We start from the raw sequence: 15,378 nt of genomic DNA, 5'->3' as shown, positions 1-15,378 counted from the left end.
ACCAATTAAAACAAATCCATAATAATAAGTCTGTTGGCTTGCGTGGCTGTTGCTTCCTGCCAGAGCAAAGTCCATAAACCAAACCCTGCCGCTGTCCAGCGCAGAGCCGGAGCGACGTCACGCGGTTTGGAGATGGCGTCAGTGCGCCTTCACGGTCTCTTATACGCTGAGGCATGTTTACCGAGTGGACAGAGTTTGAGACTCGACTTGCGGAGCGCATGTGGACTGTCACCCAGTCCGGGACTGAACAGAAAATGAGGAGGAGCATCAGAGCCAGTCTGCGTTTCTTTTTCTGATATTTAAGATGAGGAGAGCCTTTGTGTTGAGGCTGATGAGTTCAGGAGGATTTCTGAAGGGAACATTAACAGTTTACACAGGAGAAATGTCCACAACTGCAAGTCCAACAATTCCCTCCTCACAGCTGACGTCGGATCAACTCACAGTGGTCGCTGCGTCCTGTAAGTAAAACCTTAAAACTGCCATAAACTGTTTGGAAGAAGATGATAGATATCCTTTAAAATAGCCTATTTAATTTGAACCATATTATCCTGCAAATCTGTGGAAGAGAAACATCTGGGTTCTGCTTGCTGGGTAATATTTGCATACTTATTTGCAGCACTGTGATAAAAGGTACATTTATTTTGTCACATTAGGTGTAAGATGCCAGTGTGATTGCAACCGACTACGCTCTGAACCATACTTACAGTTAATAACAAACTAAGACTATGAGGTTTGTTACTTTCAAGTTATTACCTGCCATTGTTCTTGACAGGCAGGTAGAGTGCATGTGAGAAATTACACCTTTCAGTGTTCAAATTGTAGAGACAGAGTGTCAATCAAAGCTGCTCAAAGTGAATCGTCTTACATGTCATTTTAAAACTCAACCAAAGACTTAAATCAAAGTAGCTGTCAGACTCTGTTCTTTTACAAGTCACATTACAAGTTGTTCTACTTAAGTGAACTACTACAAAAGACACAATGCCTGATTATATGTGCTTAAGAGACTTTTCTTTCTCTCTTGCTTTCAAACAGTTTCTTCGCTGGTGTTCTTTGTGGTTATTGTGGTGCTGCTGTCCATTATTTACCGCAAGGATCCTCAGTGCTGCAAACTCCGTTCTTATCACAGGCCACATGCAGATATGGTAAGCCCTTAGGAAACAAAAAAAACAAAAGAGAGAAAGTGCCTTTTGTGCTGAGTTTTCTTTTCTAAATTGACCTGTATGTTCAGATTTGCAGATCTCCCCGTGAGACAGGCTCAAAGATACCGTGTGCACACAATGTAGTGCCATTAAGAAGTGTCAGATTGAATTTGCCTGGCTGTGGCGAAAGGACTAGAATAAACTTGATATGATCACTGTCAGCTGATGGATTTGACTCAGTTGAATTAGCTGCCCTCCAGAAATATCCCTGAGTGCCACAGTAACTCTAATGAAATTGGACAGAATTAGCACTTACCACGCATATTGATGCGAGTTCAACACCAATGTAATTAAATCATTGCAAATCAAATTTTAGTTCCAACTTTGGCAAAGTGCAGCAAAACAGCTCAATCTTTTAGGTCTTTTTAGAGCCTGTGTGACATGTTATACCGTTAATAATTAGTTTTTTATTGATCTCCTTCCCCCAACATCACGTATAGCTCTACCTACTAAAGATAACTGCCTAAATATCAGTAAAGCTGTGGGCGGTTGGACAGGATGAGGCGAAGAGGAAGTGTAAACAGTCCAAAGAGGTAACTTCTTATTGGATACCCATTCTCTCTGCTTCCTCTTCCTGGTGGTTTCTCACCTCCACTCGTCCGGGGGTGAAGTTTGAGCGTTATCTTTGGACTGCAGAGACACAACTCATACCTCCCTCCTTCAACTGACAGGAAGCTCGGCTGTGGTTTTAATGCATACGTTCTCTTGTCCCATTTAAGGAACTAACAGAGCTTTTCACTAGTACAAACTGGCTGTGTTGACATCTAGTTGCAGCTGTGTCACTGATAAGACATCGCTGGCTGCCTTTATCTACTCTCAGGTCAGCACAGTAAACTGCACGCGACGGATAGTAAACACAAAGGAAGTTCTGGGATATTCAAGATGCCGCATAAAAATGTTTTCCCTGAAAATTGCTACCACATGTAATTATGTGATGATATGATAAGATGTGCGGTGAGAAAGGCTTTTAAGTATAAGTGAGAGAAAGTGAAGATTATTCACTCTGAGAGGGAAACACACATAAACCCATTGTGTTTCTGTGGGACATTTCATGTCTTCAACTTCATAGTCACATACCTTTCCCTGCTTCGCTTTGCTCCATGAATAGTGGACAGACCCCACTGTGGGTGTTGGGGACTCAACAGGGACAATGGTTCTCCTTTAGGTTGTGCAGTGAAAAAAAAAGCACACTGCCGCTGGGGTCCTCCCCCGACTTCAACACTGATTTTACACGGTTGTGCTTTTTCACACTGGCTGAATCAATGGGAGGCGACAAAAGCACAACTCTACTTTTCTTTCTCTCTTTCCTGAGGACTTTGTTTTGGCCTCTTAAAAGTACAAACCAGTGAGGGAAAGTGACCTTTGACATCACCTTTTTGGTGTCGTCTCTCTCTCACTCTTAAATGATGTGAGGGTTATGGCAAAGGTCGTCAGAGTGCGTCATTCTAAGTGTGAGTGATGTCATTGTTTAAGTTGGCCTGGGAAAATGATAAATCAGATATTTTGATACAACCCGGCGCCACTGCATGCTAACCTCTTAATTTTGTTTCCTCTAAGTCAGAAGAAATCTCTTTAAATTAGCAACTGCTCCTGATATCTCTTTTCATCCTCATGCTGGTTTTAAATCTCAGTCTGGTAACAAATTTACTTTGTTATTATGCCGGCCCAAACGACCTACAAGCCCATAATGTGTATTGGAGCGTGCTCGCTAAGAGGTACCTGCTGCAGTTACAAGGGGAATAGAGAGACACTGAAAAGACCACACGGTGTGGTTTGTTGCCTAGGGACTCTGATGACACAGTAGGACATCACATTGTTCTCCACACAAAGGAGACTCATTTAGACCTAAGGCAATTACCTAGTTTTCCCCGGCAGTCTTTTTTTCAGGATTCCTGCACCTCATACAGTGAGACATTGACAGGTCTGGTTTTAAAGGGGGTGGGACTGGGACGAGGCACGGAAATCGGATGGTGGTCGTCTTATTGATTAGATAATTTATGGTACCGCTAAACTAGCCAGTGCCTCCAGGGATTAAACAAGGCATGAAAATCGGTCAATTGGGCTGAAGTTAGTGGATTTTTGACTAGAACTAATAGTGTAAAACATCTAGTTAAAATATAAACTAATAAATTCTTGTATTATGGAAGCAATTACCGAAGGTTCGTCTGAGCTGCGTCTTCTGAACTCCCACACTTTTTACAGTCATCACTGTTTGTTTAACAGGCTGCTCCCCCTCAGTACTACAGCAGCAGGCAGACACTGGTGGGATCTCCGTGTCTCGAGCAGACTCAGATCATGGATGACAGCAGCACACAGGTGAGAGACCAGCATCAGCTGCCACTAAGCCAGCCAAGGCATCTGCTTTCTCTGCTGTGTATGCTGCAGCAGAAGATAAAGATAGCGCCTTCTTACACATACACATACTGGGTAGACAGAATTTTCGACATGGTTTCCCGTTTGAGGTGGGGATAAGTGATGGGGTTTATTTGGGTATTTATTCATGAATCCTCAGCACATAAAAGCTTCTGTTTCCTGTCTCTCTTGTGTTTTGTGGCCCCCGTGTGCATCTCAGCAGGCGGGTCAGCTGTTCTACGTCGGCCTGCCTTCCAGCTACAGCCTGCCCACACTGGAGGCCCCCCTGCCGAGGCTCCCCTCGTACGAGAGTGTCCGAAAAAAGGACCGCCAGAGGCAGATCCACATGATGATCGCAGACCGCTTTGGCCTCAATGGACCCATTGTGACTGAGGTAGAATATATTAGGGATTAAGAATGTGTCACAGCAAATGACACAGATGCAAATGCATTGACAATGTAGTGCTTCATGGGCTGCTGTTGAGCTTGGGAATAAGAAATATATATATGTATTATACTGGAGGTTCAAAGTGTCTTCTTGAGCTCAAGCAAAGTCTGCTTAGTACTGAGGCCCATCTTGTATCACAGCAAAACCTGAAATAGACACGCCGGTCTACTACAGCAAAACGTGAAATAGACATGCTTTGGCCTGTCTAGGCGTGACAGTTACATGTTTTCCTGTTGAAAACTACAGGAAAACATGCAACTGTCACGCCTAGACAAACAGGCTGTAGTCAACAAAAAAAAACCTTCATGCGTAGAGCCATGGGATTTACAGGAAAATTAAACTTATAGCTAAAACACGTAGCTGGGGTTACGACATAAGCACATGGTTGGGGTTAGAAAACAAAAAACAACTCATCAAAAACATTTTCATCTCCTGGATTCAAACCTTATTGTCCCGCATGGGAGTCTGTGCCTAAAGTCACCAAGCCACCCCCCTGCCTCATAATCATGTGAAAAATGTACTTTATTGCCTCTGTTTTGGTCACATGATCAGGTGTCACATGACAGTTATGCGCGTGTAAGTTTCACACTTTCAAAACATGTACCTGTCACGCTATAGCGTGTCTATTTCACATTTTGCTGCAGTGGACCGGTGTGTCTATTTCACGCTTTGCCGTGATACTGGGTTGCAACATCTGTAGTTTCACAATGAATGCAGATAATAAGAAGTAGATGCTTTCTATTATTGCTCTGCTGTCATTCACTATTGTAACAGGAGCTTGTTCAAAAATTAGACTGCATTCAGAGCGCAGTAAACAGGATGCGCTATCGGCTCATCTCATGCTCGCTACTGGATTGTGCTGGCGGCTGCGTTTTAAGGTTTTACTGTGTTGATCTTTCGCTGAGCTTTTGGTTCACACAACGCTTGAGCAAACAAGGTAATGAGAAAAAGGCACATCAAACATAATTAAAGCCTGCATCCTGAGTGCAAACAGTGGCCAAGAATGCAGCTTTGTGCTCCTGTCTTCTACTGTTTTTTTTCTGCTTTGACCTCTCCTCCTTTTTCTTAATGAAACACTCCCTAGCATGACTGCCCATCTCTTCCACACACAGACAGACACACACACACACACACACACACACACACACACACACACACACACACACACACACACACACACGACAGCACACAGTACTTTCCAGTCATCCCATCACTGGTCAGCGAATAACCCCACTCCCTTTTTTTTTTTTTTTAGACTGTGTTAAGAGAGTTCAGATGATGGCCCTTAATTTCCTCTTCTGTCCTGTGGCCTGAGGCAGGATGGTAGTAAAACTTTGCAGCCTCATGTGTGTGTGATGTGGGTATCAGACAGAGGGCAGGGTTGAAGGGTTGCTCTTGTCGCCTGAGGGTCCCCAAGCAATTAAAAGATAAGACGACTCAGTCAGAGAGTGCGATTCAACCAGATGTGATCAGAGAGATAATGTATTAGAAAAAAGATGTGTTCCTGGCAGATTCAGTGGGGACAGATTAATTGGAAATGTAAATACAAACAGATTCCACCCATTATAGGGAGAGATTTCAGGGCTTTCAGGCCTCAGGATGTTGTCAAAGTAACAGACTCATCCTGGTAAATTATGTTGTTTGTTTGTCTACTTTTAATTTACCTGAAGAATTTAGTGGTTGTCACCTTCAGTGGTTGTTTCTGATTAAAGTGCACTGTGTATATTGATAGTTTCAAAAGGTATCACACCCTCTAATTAGTCAGGTAGTAAGGACAGTGCACTTTAGCATAGGAAAGGCTTCCCAAAAGTCTCTATAAGTCTATAAAGGGTTACCAAGTCAGCAGTATGACAACAAAGCAAATCAAGTGAATCAGTTAATCTACTGTAACGTATCCATTTTTATCTGATTCCCCAGTTAAAATCTAATCTAATGTCTTTCCTTAACCATCTCTATCCTGGAGGTTCCTGTACTGGAATCAGGTCATATGTGTGATCTCAAAGATGTCGCATTTGTTATGCTTTATTTCTGTGGCATAAAATTTGATAGAGTTGCAGCTAAACCCTTTAGAACAGGTCCATTAATATCAGTAGGCACTGACTTATTGTTATAACACTCTGGCTGAGTGATGAGCTAAAGGAGACTCATTGTATTTCATAACTCTCTGGTTCATTTTGGCCTCAGTTGTGGAACTATACTGAGTACCTTTGGGGAGTTTTTTTCAGGTGGAAGTTTCAAGAAGTAGCCTTGGACTTAAGGGGTTAAACCTGGAGGCAGAGAAAGAAGCTATAACAACAATATGGTCACATTGTTACCCTATAAATACATATCATGGTGAAGATGTCAGCAGATTATGGCCTCTATACACATTGTGCAGGCATGGTACTCCATCAGCATTAATTTTGAGTCATGCATCTGGCCAACTGATAAATGTAAATCCAGTATTTACTTTCCTTTTAGCTCTGTTTTGGTGTCCACCTCTAATATGAAATATTTGGCTCTTTATCCATCAAATTTTCCAACAGCTCATTGGTAACTGTCTACAGCTTGATGCAGCAGTTAAAGCAGCCAGTGAAAAAGAGTCTGAACCATGACAATTAAGTTGTGGATATGAAACAAAACAATATGCTGAATGATGCTAAAATGCTCCACAGAGCTCAGGGAAAGTGCAGAGTTGCATACTAATTCCATGAGAGTTCATCACCACAAGTGGCACTTTTCACAGTCATGTCTTTGTAAAAATTAAAAAACAAAAATACTTTAAATCTTGTTCTTTGCTGTGCTGGATGAATCAACAAAATGTCAACAAAGTGAAATCAGACCATTCAGATTTGCTTGTAATATATATTTTAAAAAGCTTCTCTATTCAAAAGTCGTTCTTGTTTTTCCGACAGCCTCCTCCGACTTATGAGGAGAGTATCCGCCAGTCTATGGAGCTGCCGTACAACATCCTTTCATCCAGCTTGGACTTCTCCCCTCAGAGTTTCTACGCCAACACAGAAGCCATCACTGAAACTGACGCTGCTCCTTCAGTCAACTCCGACACCAACAGCACTTTTCTACCTGTGTGACGTTGATCAAGTCCTCAAGCTGTCTGATGAATGTGAAAGGATTAAGTTACCAAATCAATTCACAATCACGACTGGATCTTTCACGCTCCTGTATGAGTCGATTCTGATACCTCAAGACTGAGTTTCTGTTGAGAGATGGCTGATGTTGATCGTGAGCTGAAGAACCAAAAAGGAGCTGCCTGCTCTCCGTCCAGGGAAGAATATATTTGGCACATTTGAATGTTAAACACACTTTATGACTGTACTCTTACCATGGTGATTAGTTTCAAAAGAGAAACACTGGATATTCAAAAGGTGGCTGGTACATCTTGAAGAGGGCAGGGATGAAGAGACTTGTGGACTAAAACATACCAAAAAAGGGAACCACTATTTACTTTGTTAATTACAGGGATGTGAATTATATTGTGTTCATGAATATTATGTTTTTGCTGTTAGCTCTTCTCTTTTATTATTCTGTTCCTGAGCTACAAACCTCATTGTGTGGTTTTAAAGAGACCTGTTTGATTAGTAGCTGCTGTCCAGCGTGTTTCTTCACCCTGCTGAGGCAGTGCCACGCTGCTCCAGCATGAGCTTCAGCCTGTGGGAGGGAGAGTAAAAAGGTGCTAATGAGAGGGCTTTTAATTAAGTAAAACAAATATAAATGTATCACAAAACAGGTTTTGACCAACATCATCTCCACATTTGATTTTTTTTTTTTTTTTTTTCTGTTTAGGCAGACGGACTTATGATTTCTCTTCTTTTTTTTTTTTTTTATCAAAAATGTTGTACTCGTTTTATGTTGGTTATTTTCTTGCAACTCATGTACACAGCTATATTTTTTTTGTCCTGCATTTTGTCTTGTACTGTATTTATTGAAGAAAAATGAGTGACATCATCTTATTTCTCTGTGGAAACAAATGTAATAAATACTTTTATTGCTTTGTTGATGCATTGTTGTAATTATATGGCAGCAGCTTATTACTAACAGCCCAGAGCAAGTTGTGATTTCCATGGATATATGTAGGTTGTGTTTGTTGGTGTAGGTGGCAGAGACCAGAGACAGAAGTAAGGAAAATTCAAAAGGACACTTTAATCTGACTAGTTTCTCCTAAACTTAACTGAATTTCTATTTTCTTGTACTTGCTAAATTAATTTGCTGAGAAATAGTATCTTCCTAAATTTAACTGGACCTCTTTGAATGTTATAATTCAATGCAGAATATGTCAAAATTAGAAACATGCATTGACAAAAATAAAAACCCATCGTAATAACTATGTTTGTCCTCTAACAGAGAGAGGGTTTCATAGTTACGGGAATCCCGGTAGAGGATCACATGTGGTGTTAGAGCCTGTCACATCCATCTCCTCTGACTAAAACACAAAGATGGTTCTGTTTGTGAATATCTGGAATCTCCCCAATAAAATGTCCCATATAGACTTGATGAGCCCACAAAGAGGACACGGTGTCAATTGCTTATACATCAGCTAACATAACACCACATGTTGAAGATATTTTAATGGCGTGGCCACGTCTGATAACATGTCAGCACATACTGGAAATGATCTTCTCTCATAATCATATACTACTGAAATAGCCTATCTTGACTTTAAAATATGAATGTTTTAATCACATACTATCATATTAAACAGTGATTATATGACCTCAACATTTTAAAAGTAGTGAGCAGACATACAGCCAAGTGAACACCACAAGGAAAATCAGCTCTTTCAATCATATGTTCGTGATGTAATATTCTTCTGTGGGACAACCTTTAAAGATAAATTGTAAAATAAAAATGTGAAAAAAGTGATCAAATGTCATTACATGACACAGTGGATTGTGTATATAAGAAACATGTACAGTTGTATTTCATGGGAAACACCTGGTTTTGGAACATTTTTATGGTGTATATGGCAGCAGCTTTTTACTAACAACTGTGAAAACTGTTCATAATTCATAATTCATAACACATAATTGTCCCATGTTATCATATGTTGCAACATGTGGTAAACATACATGTTATTAAATGTGTTCCATGTGGAAAACAAGGGAAACTCGTGTTTTCTGTGTTGGGGTTATCTCCACTTCAGTTGCACTTGCAAACTTTCATCTATACTCTGAAGGTTTTTACAGAGGGGTTTGTTTATTTCTCCTCCATAGCTGGATTTATACAACATTTGATGCAAACCCTTAGGTCATTTTGGAGAAATCTGTAGAAAAATGACAATGCCAACAAAATGTCCATTTTATGTGTCATAAAATTGACTTAAAATTTCTAAAGCAAAAGTAGGCCTATTTAATGTGGAAGAATTATTCTTTTATTATTTATTCTGTGATTATTTTTAAGGCCTACTAATGTTTACATGAAGGAAACATTGTAATGCATCTGGCCAAGGTAAAGCTAATTTTAACAGTTTAATATACTGTTAGGCAGGTTAATCTGTTTGAAATGTAACTATGACTGTTAATGAATGTACTGGAATAAAAAGGCAAGAGTTGCTTCTGTATAACAGTAGAGTTACAAAGTAAGTAAAATATTAGTCGTACTTCGTGGTTACTTTCCATCACTCTTAACTGGAATAGGCCACTAAAAAAAAAGAGAAGTTACTCAATCACTAACTGTCCTTACCAACATGGCTGCCAGCTCTGTCCACTCGAGAGCTGCTTTCGTCACTGACGGAAAAAACCGAAACACCCCGATAAGCCGACTTTCAGTCTGGTAGGTAAACAAGGTCAGACACTGCAGCATACAGGCCAAAGACTTTGGACCGAGCAGCAGTCTCTTTTCATTCAAGAAGACAATCAAACCACTTCATCACACCCCCGAGGAGAAAGGTAAGCTGCGTGTTATGCACGCGTTAGGATCAACCGTGTTGTTAATGCAGGACGCAATGCAGGGAAGAATTACATGACATTACCAGTATAAATGCATAAAACATGTTATTTTATTACGTGCACGGCAGTAGAACAATCACGTTGCAGCGTATTTAGGAGAATCGTTGCACCTGTGCTGCAGATCTGCCGCAAAGTCACACTGCAGGTCTGTGTTTACATCATGCGCAGTCATCAGCTGCTCTCGAATTGGGTCGCTCTCACGTTGCAAAAGCTGCAAAAGCTGCTTGGTCATGTTTTCCCAACTCGTGAATAAATCCTGATGGATTATTTCCTTTCCCATAGTTTGTTTTTATATTTCAGTATTTTGTTATCGGATTTAATATGTTGCTGTTTCTTGTATTTAATTTCAATCAGCATTGTATTAAACTATCTGCATATTTAAAGGTACTATGATACCTGAGTGCTGGTGATTTAGGACTGGGCCTAACCCCGTCTGTTCATGGCCATGTTGAGTAACACTGCAGAGAAATTTCTGTCAGAGGATGAATGGTATATTCCATTGGGCTGCAGGCTTTATATATGTCACTGTTTTTACCCACATCATTCGCAGTCTGGGTCAACATGACAACTTGTTCAGACTGCTCCTATCCTATCTGCTTCAGTGCCAACCACACACAGGCCGAGCTCATTTATTTTCCTGCAGATGAACAGGGAGAAAGAGTGAGGCTCACCAAGGACACGATCAGACTGACAGATGAGGCGTTCTGCTGGAGGCATGCAGGGCCAGTCACGTTTTTAGCTGCTGCTTTCACTGCCTGATTCTGCTCCAGTTAATGATCACTGCTGGTCTCTGCTTCTAATCTATGACCTCCTGAAAGACTTTGTGGTGGACTCATTCATTGTGTCTCACCTGAGATAATTTAACTTTATTAACTCTGTTTGTGCATCATTTTTTTTTTTGCCAAGGACACTTTATCCCTAACAAGTAATCCCACTCAGATGCTATGTTGTCTCAAAGGAGTCACATGTTTCATGATTGCATGAGGTGCTGCTGTTTCAGAAGTAAACATTAGCAGTTTTCCAGTTGAGAGGCCTCCTCCTTCACAGGACACTGACTGCAGAGAAGAAGTGGGATCAGACGGTGTTACCTCTCAGAGAGCAAAAAAGATAACTCATTCGGGCTCGTGAAATAGTAACAGGAAGTTAACCTGAAGTTGCTGTGATGTCTGAATGTACCAGATAAATCTTAAATGTGAGTAAATTTCATGACCATGTAGTACTGTGTGTTGAGTGATTTTATTAACATTCATGTGTGTCACTGCAGGAGAGACCAGCCAAAATGATGCAGTGTTTTCACTTCATGGTGGAGCCGGCCAAAAACTTTACGGCCAAGATCAAGGTAACAAATTTTTGATCACTCTAATAAAAACAGCGTGTGATTAATGTTCCACTCTGCTTCACATTTGGCAGAACGGTTTTTTTGAGTCACCTTGACGCTTAAGTAGACAGCTGACATGACAATATGTTTTATAGGAACACATGACTGCACACATTTATCTGTTCCTGGTTGAATTTAAAAAAGAAAAGCTACTTTCTGCACAGTTGATGAGATGAATCCTGGCAAAGAGTCGGGGTGGGAGGGGTGCCTTTCTTTTCTGCTGACAGGATCGGGGCCACGATGTGCATTTTGATCAGGCTAAGTGACCGCCTCCTCTCTAGATTGACCTTATTACTCTCTAAAGCACTTGTGAACCAGCACTAATGTCCTCTAAATGAAAGCTCTTTCTCTTTCCAAATAGTTTCTCACAGAAAATCCTTTATTTTGTTATTTTCTGCACAGGAATCTCACAAGAGAGCGAAGCAGGAGAAGAAGGAGCCTCTGCATGAGGATCAGCTGTTTGTTGTGGACCTGGCTAGAGACCTCAACCGAGTGTGCCAGGTACAACATCTGTGTACAAGAAAAACTAGTGAACCAGCACCAAAGTTTGGAATCACTTAGTGCATTCTTTTAGGTCTGAGGGTGTTATAAACAATTATAGATCATTAGCAAACAAATTCTTATCTTACAAACCATCTTTTTGTTGGACCTTTGAATGTGAGCCTGGTAAACAATATTCAACTCTGACTTAGATTTGTTATCACAAAAGAGAGGCAATGAGTCTTTTAAATCTTCATCCCAGTCTCTGCCTTCACCAGTCCCATGTTTCCCTCTTTGTTGTGCAGAGATCATCAGTCCTGGACCACATCTGGAACCAGGAGGACACCTGGCCAACATCTCTCTGCAAGGTCTTCATTGTGCAGTGGGCCTCCATGTTGGAGAGCAAGGTGCTTATCATCCATTTCCAGAAGAAAGAACAATGGTAGAATATAACTAAGCCTCTTTAAGGTGTAGAGGTATAATCACTGAAATATCTGTCTGTGTGCAGAAGAGGCCGATGCAGACTGATGGCTGGCCAGAGATGAACAAGTGCAAACAGCCTGATATGATTAATGAACAGGACCTGCAGAAGGCCAAAACTGTGATCCTCAACTGGATCAAGGACCTGAGAGCTCAGCCTGAGGTGGGAAGATCAAATATACAAATAACATTTCCTGTTTAGCTGATCTGAATAAGTTTGCTCAGTGTGCATATTTTATTCACACTGATCACGTTGCAGCAAAGTGTGTGGCCCGGAGAACCGGTGGCAAAGAATTTGGATGACCTGCAGTCGGCCTGGCGTTGGGGTCGCGTGCCCAACCTGGTGACCGCTATGGACCTGGTCATGTGGACTTTAATGTTACAGCGACCTGATAAGGTAAGAGTCGACGTTATAACTCACAGAGCATATTTACATTAACACATTGTGTATTACCTGCAGTTCATCAGTCAAGCATTCTTGATTTGCTCTTGCAGGACACCATACCGCAGCATTGGCTCCTGTGGAAGCAGAAGACTCAGAAAATTGGTTTGTAAATCAAAACAGAATCAAGTTGAGTTTTATTTTATATTTGTAAATTGTCAGTTCCTAATGTGTTTGTTATTATCTCTCTCCAGGAGCCATATCCTACATCCCTCAGCCAGGTGAGTGTTAAACCATAAATCAGCATCCACATAGACAGTCAGATTGTACTAGCGTTTCATAGCACCACTGAACTGGGTTTAGGAACATTGCGCCAGCTTGCCACAGTTTTTGTGTCGACCTTCACTGCTTTAAAAATAAAAATTCAAATACTCAAACATCCACACGGCTCAATGTTTGGTTTGAAGCTAAAATGGTGAAGAGTGTGCACATCCATAATATCACATCAATCACAATCATCATGCAGAGGAAATGGAGAGCTTGAAGTTTTCAACTTTCCAGAATTTTAATCAATGCAACATTTCAATCTACAAGTTCCTCATCAGGCAAACAACCTCCAGAGCAAAAAAAACAGGTCATGTATGAAGACAAAAAAATGACAGTTCAACCTACAGTTTGGAGATCAGGTGATACAAGGTAACACCTTCTTCATAAAACAGTTTCCTATGCACAGAAATATCCTGATAATGCCCTGAAGGAGGGACTGTTGCTCTTCACCAGTATGTGATGCACATTTTTCAATTTACAATTACATTTCTATTCTCAATTTTCTCATCTTCACCACTAGTCCTTGATTAGTGATCCGTATTTCCAGACTGACAACACAGGACTGATCCTCTAAAACCAGCTGCAGCATCATCATGTTGTTTCATCTACACTGTCAGACAAACATCTCCTTTTTTCTTTTTGTAGTGTGGGACTGGATCGCAGATGCTTCTGGTATAATTTTAATTTGTTTAATCAAAGTTTTTGTCAGGATTCTCTTTATTCAACCTTCCTGGTATTTTAAACCTTGTCACTTCTCCCTGTAGTCGAGGTGAGCCTGGATATGGACACAGCCAACCCCGATCTGCTCATCACCGATGAGAAGAGGATGCGCTGCGGCTTCGAGAGGAAAGATATCCCCAACTACCACCAGCGTTTCGACGGCTGGTGGTGTGCTGTGGGAGTGGAGGGCTTTGGCTCTGGCCGCCACTACTGGGAGGTGGAGGTGGGAGAGAGGGACTGGCGGCTGGGCGTGGCCAAAGAGTCGGCCCTGAGGAAAGGCTTCAAGTCCCTGAACACAGATACGGGCTACCTGACCCTGCGGCTGGAGAGGGGCACTGAGCTGAAGGCGCTCACCGTGCCCTTCACCTCCCTGCCGCCCGGCCTCATCCCCCGCAAGGTGGGCATCTACCTCGACTACGACAACGGCCAGCTGTCCTTCTATGACGTGGACAGACACTTGCACATTTTCACTTATAACGAGAGCTTTGATGAGAAGCTGTTCCCACTGTTCGGTACCGTGGAGATCATCAAGGATCTGGTGATCAGGTCTCCAGCAGCCAAGACTCAGTGTCTCTGCTCCTCATCCTGCCTCTGGGGTTAAACTTCCATGTCACCTCTACCTTTAAAAACCAGTAGACATCATAATAAAGTGTAACAACCCAAAATCACACAGAGGAATCCTGATGTACACCATCAATATCCTTGAATAGCTCCACTATTAAACTGCTCTGTATGCTGCCGCTGCTTTAATGTGATTGTTGCTACTACTCTTTCACTGTAGAGCTCTACCGCTACCCTTCGCTCACAAACATAATGTATTTTCATATATTTGAAAGGAAACCAATAGCGTTCATGTTATATGTCGTGCAATATTAATCCTGCTCTAAGAATGCACTTCTGACAATTATAATAAACCAAATCCATGTCTTAATTTTTGGTGTGTTCATTAGTAGATTAGACATTATAACCTGCATTATATACATCAGACATAATGAATAATCAATATAATCACATAACAGGACACTGAAAGAAAATTGACAAGTCTTTAGTTTGGAGAGAGATAGTTGGAACAAGACCATGAAATACATTAATTTTGACCCTGCAATCAATACGGCTAATAAATCACCTCACTTATTTTCATGTGTATACACATGAAAATATGTATGTACACATTATTTTCATATATGTATACATATGAAAATACACTGTTGATATTTTAGATCAGCTCCATATTGAGCACCTACATGAAAATGCTTTTTGCATCATTAATACACTCTTAGAATCTGTTTTAAGTGTTTTTTTAAATGACACTTTAAGTGAAGGACTTACAGTATTTTTGATGGGGTCTTTTGACATATAGTTTACAAGTATCTTTTAATTTTGTAAAATATTTCAGATTTCTTTCCCCTCGGCTGAACAAAAGAATAAGCAGAGTGAATCCACATACTTCTACACATTTGCAATTATCCAGCAGCTGTGATCCACTCAAAGTGGAGCAGCTGGACCAATCAGAGACCTCCAACACACACCGGCAAAATATAAACTGGACAACTTTTTTCACCACATTAACACAAATGTAAAAGTAAAAATGATATAGACTATATGAATGAATTGCAGACCAATTTTTTTTTTTTTTTTTTTTAAAAACGTTTATCTACCTATCTATC

General features: G+C 41.0%; 2 protein-coding genes across 3 annotated transcripts; both read left to right on the top strand.

The window, feature by feature from the left end:
* Positions 1-226: 226 nt before the first annotated feature.
* Positions 227-7,946, top strand: LOC138197693 (uncharacterized). 2 transcript variants are annotated; one of them, XM_069148552.1, is made up of 5 exons: positions 227-458; positions 1,033-1,142; positions 3,423-3,515; positions 3,775-3,945; positions 6,894-7,946. In XM_069148552.1, the coding sequence occupies exons 1-5, from the start codon at positions 305-307 to the stop codon at positions 7,068-7,070; spliced, it is 705 nt and encodes a 234-aa protein (XP_069004653.1). In that variant the 5' UTR covers positions 227-304; the 3' UTR covers positions 7,071-7,946. The 2 variants fall into 2 exon arrangements, with proteins under 2 accessions (XP_069004653.1, XP_069004651.1); XM_069148550.1 differs by having other exon boundaries at positions 3,772-3,945.
* A 1,804-nt stretch (positions 7,947-9,750) lies between these two features.
* Positions 9,751-14,642, top strand: LOC138198371 (uncharacterized). The gene is made up of 10 exons (XM_069149751.1): positions 9,751-9,884; positions 11,209-11,283; positions 11,725-11,823; positions 12,108-12,209; positions 12,311-12,445; positions 12,542-12,679; positions 12,778-12,829; positions 12,919-12,945; positions 13,637-13,663; positions 13,756-14,642. Exons 2-10 carry the CDS (start codon positions 11,224-11,226, stop codon positions 14,310-14,312), a joined length of 1,197 nt encoding a protein of 398 aa, XP_069005852.1. The 5' UTR covers positions 9,751-9,884; positions 11,209-11,223; the 3' UTR covers positions 14,313-14,642.
* Positions 14,643-15,378: the final 736 nt, after the last annotated feature.

This window comes from Embiotoca jacksoni, unplaced genomic scaffold, assembly GCF_022577435.1.
Source record: "Embiotoca jacksoni isolate LCO1_2020_lvr unplaced genomic scaffold, fEmbJac1.0.p SCAF_15, whole genome shotgun sequence".
NCBI classification, from domain to species: domain Eukaryota; kingdom Metazoa; phylum Chordata; class Actinopteri; family Embiotocidae; genus Embiotoca; species Embiotoca jacksoni.
The sequence above is the reverse complement of the archived record's forward strand: the minus strand, read 5'-3'. Positions and strand labels throughout refer to the sequence as shown.

What these genes read in the sequence shown, in the direction of transcription:
- LOC138197693 (XM_069148550.1), top strand. Translation starts at nt 305, where the DNA reads ATGAGGAGAGCCTTTGTGTTGAGGCTGATGAGTTCAGGAGGATTTCTG. An exon ending in TGGATGACAGCAGCACACAG is followed by an intron (nt 3,516 to 3,771) that starts GTGAGAGACCAG and finishes TGTGCATCTCAG; the next exon opens with CAGGCGGGTCAGCTGTTCTA. An exon ending in ATGGACCCATTGTGACTGAG is followed by an intron (nt 3,946 to 6,893) that starts GTAGAATATATT and finishes TTTTTCCGACAG; the next exon opens with CCTCCTCCGACTTATGAGGA.
- LOC138198371 (XM_069149751.1), top strand. Translation starts at nt 11,224, where the DNA reads ATGATGCAGTGTTTTCACTTCATGGTGGAGCCGGCCAAAAACTTTACG. An exon ending in ACCTCAACCGAGTGTGCCAG is followed by an intron (nt 11,824 to 12,107) that starts GTACAACATCTG and finishes TTTGTTGTGCAG; the next exon opens with AGATCATCAGTCCTGGACCA. An exon ending in CCTCCATGTTGGAGAGCAAG is followed by an intron (nt 12,210 to 12,310) that starts GTGCTTATCATC and finishes GTCTGTGTGCAG; the next exon opens with AAGAGGCCGATGCAGACTGA.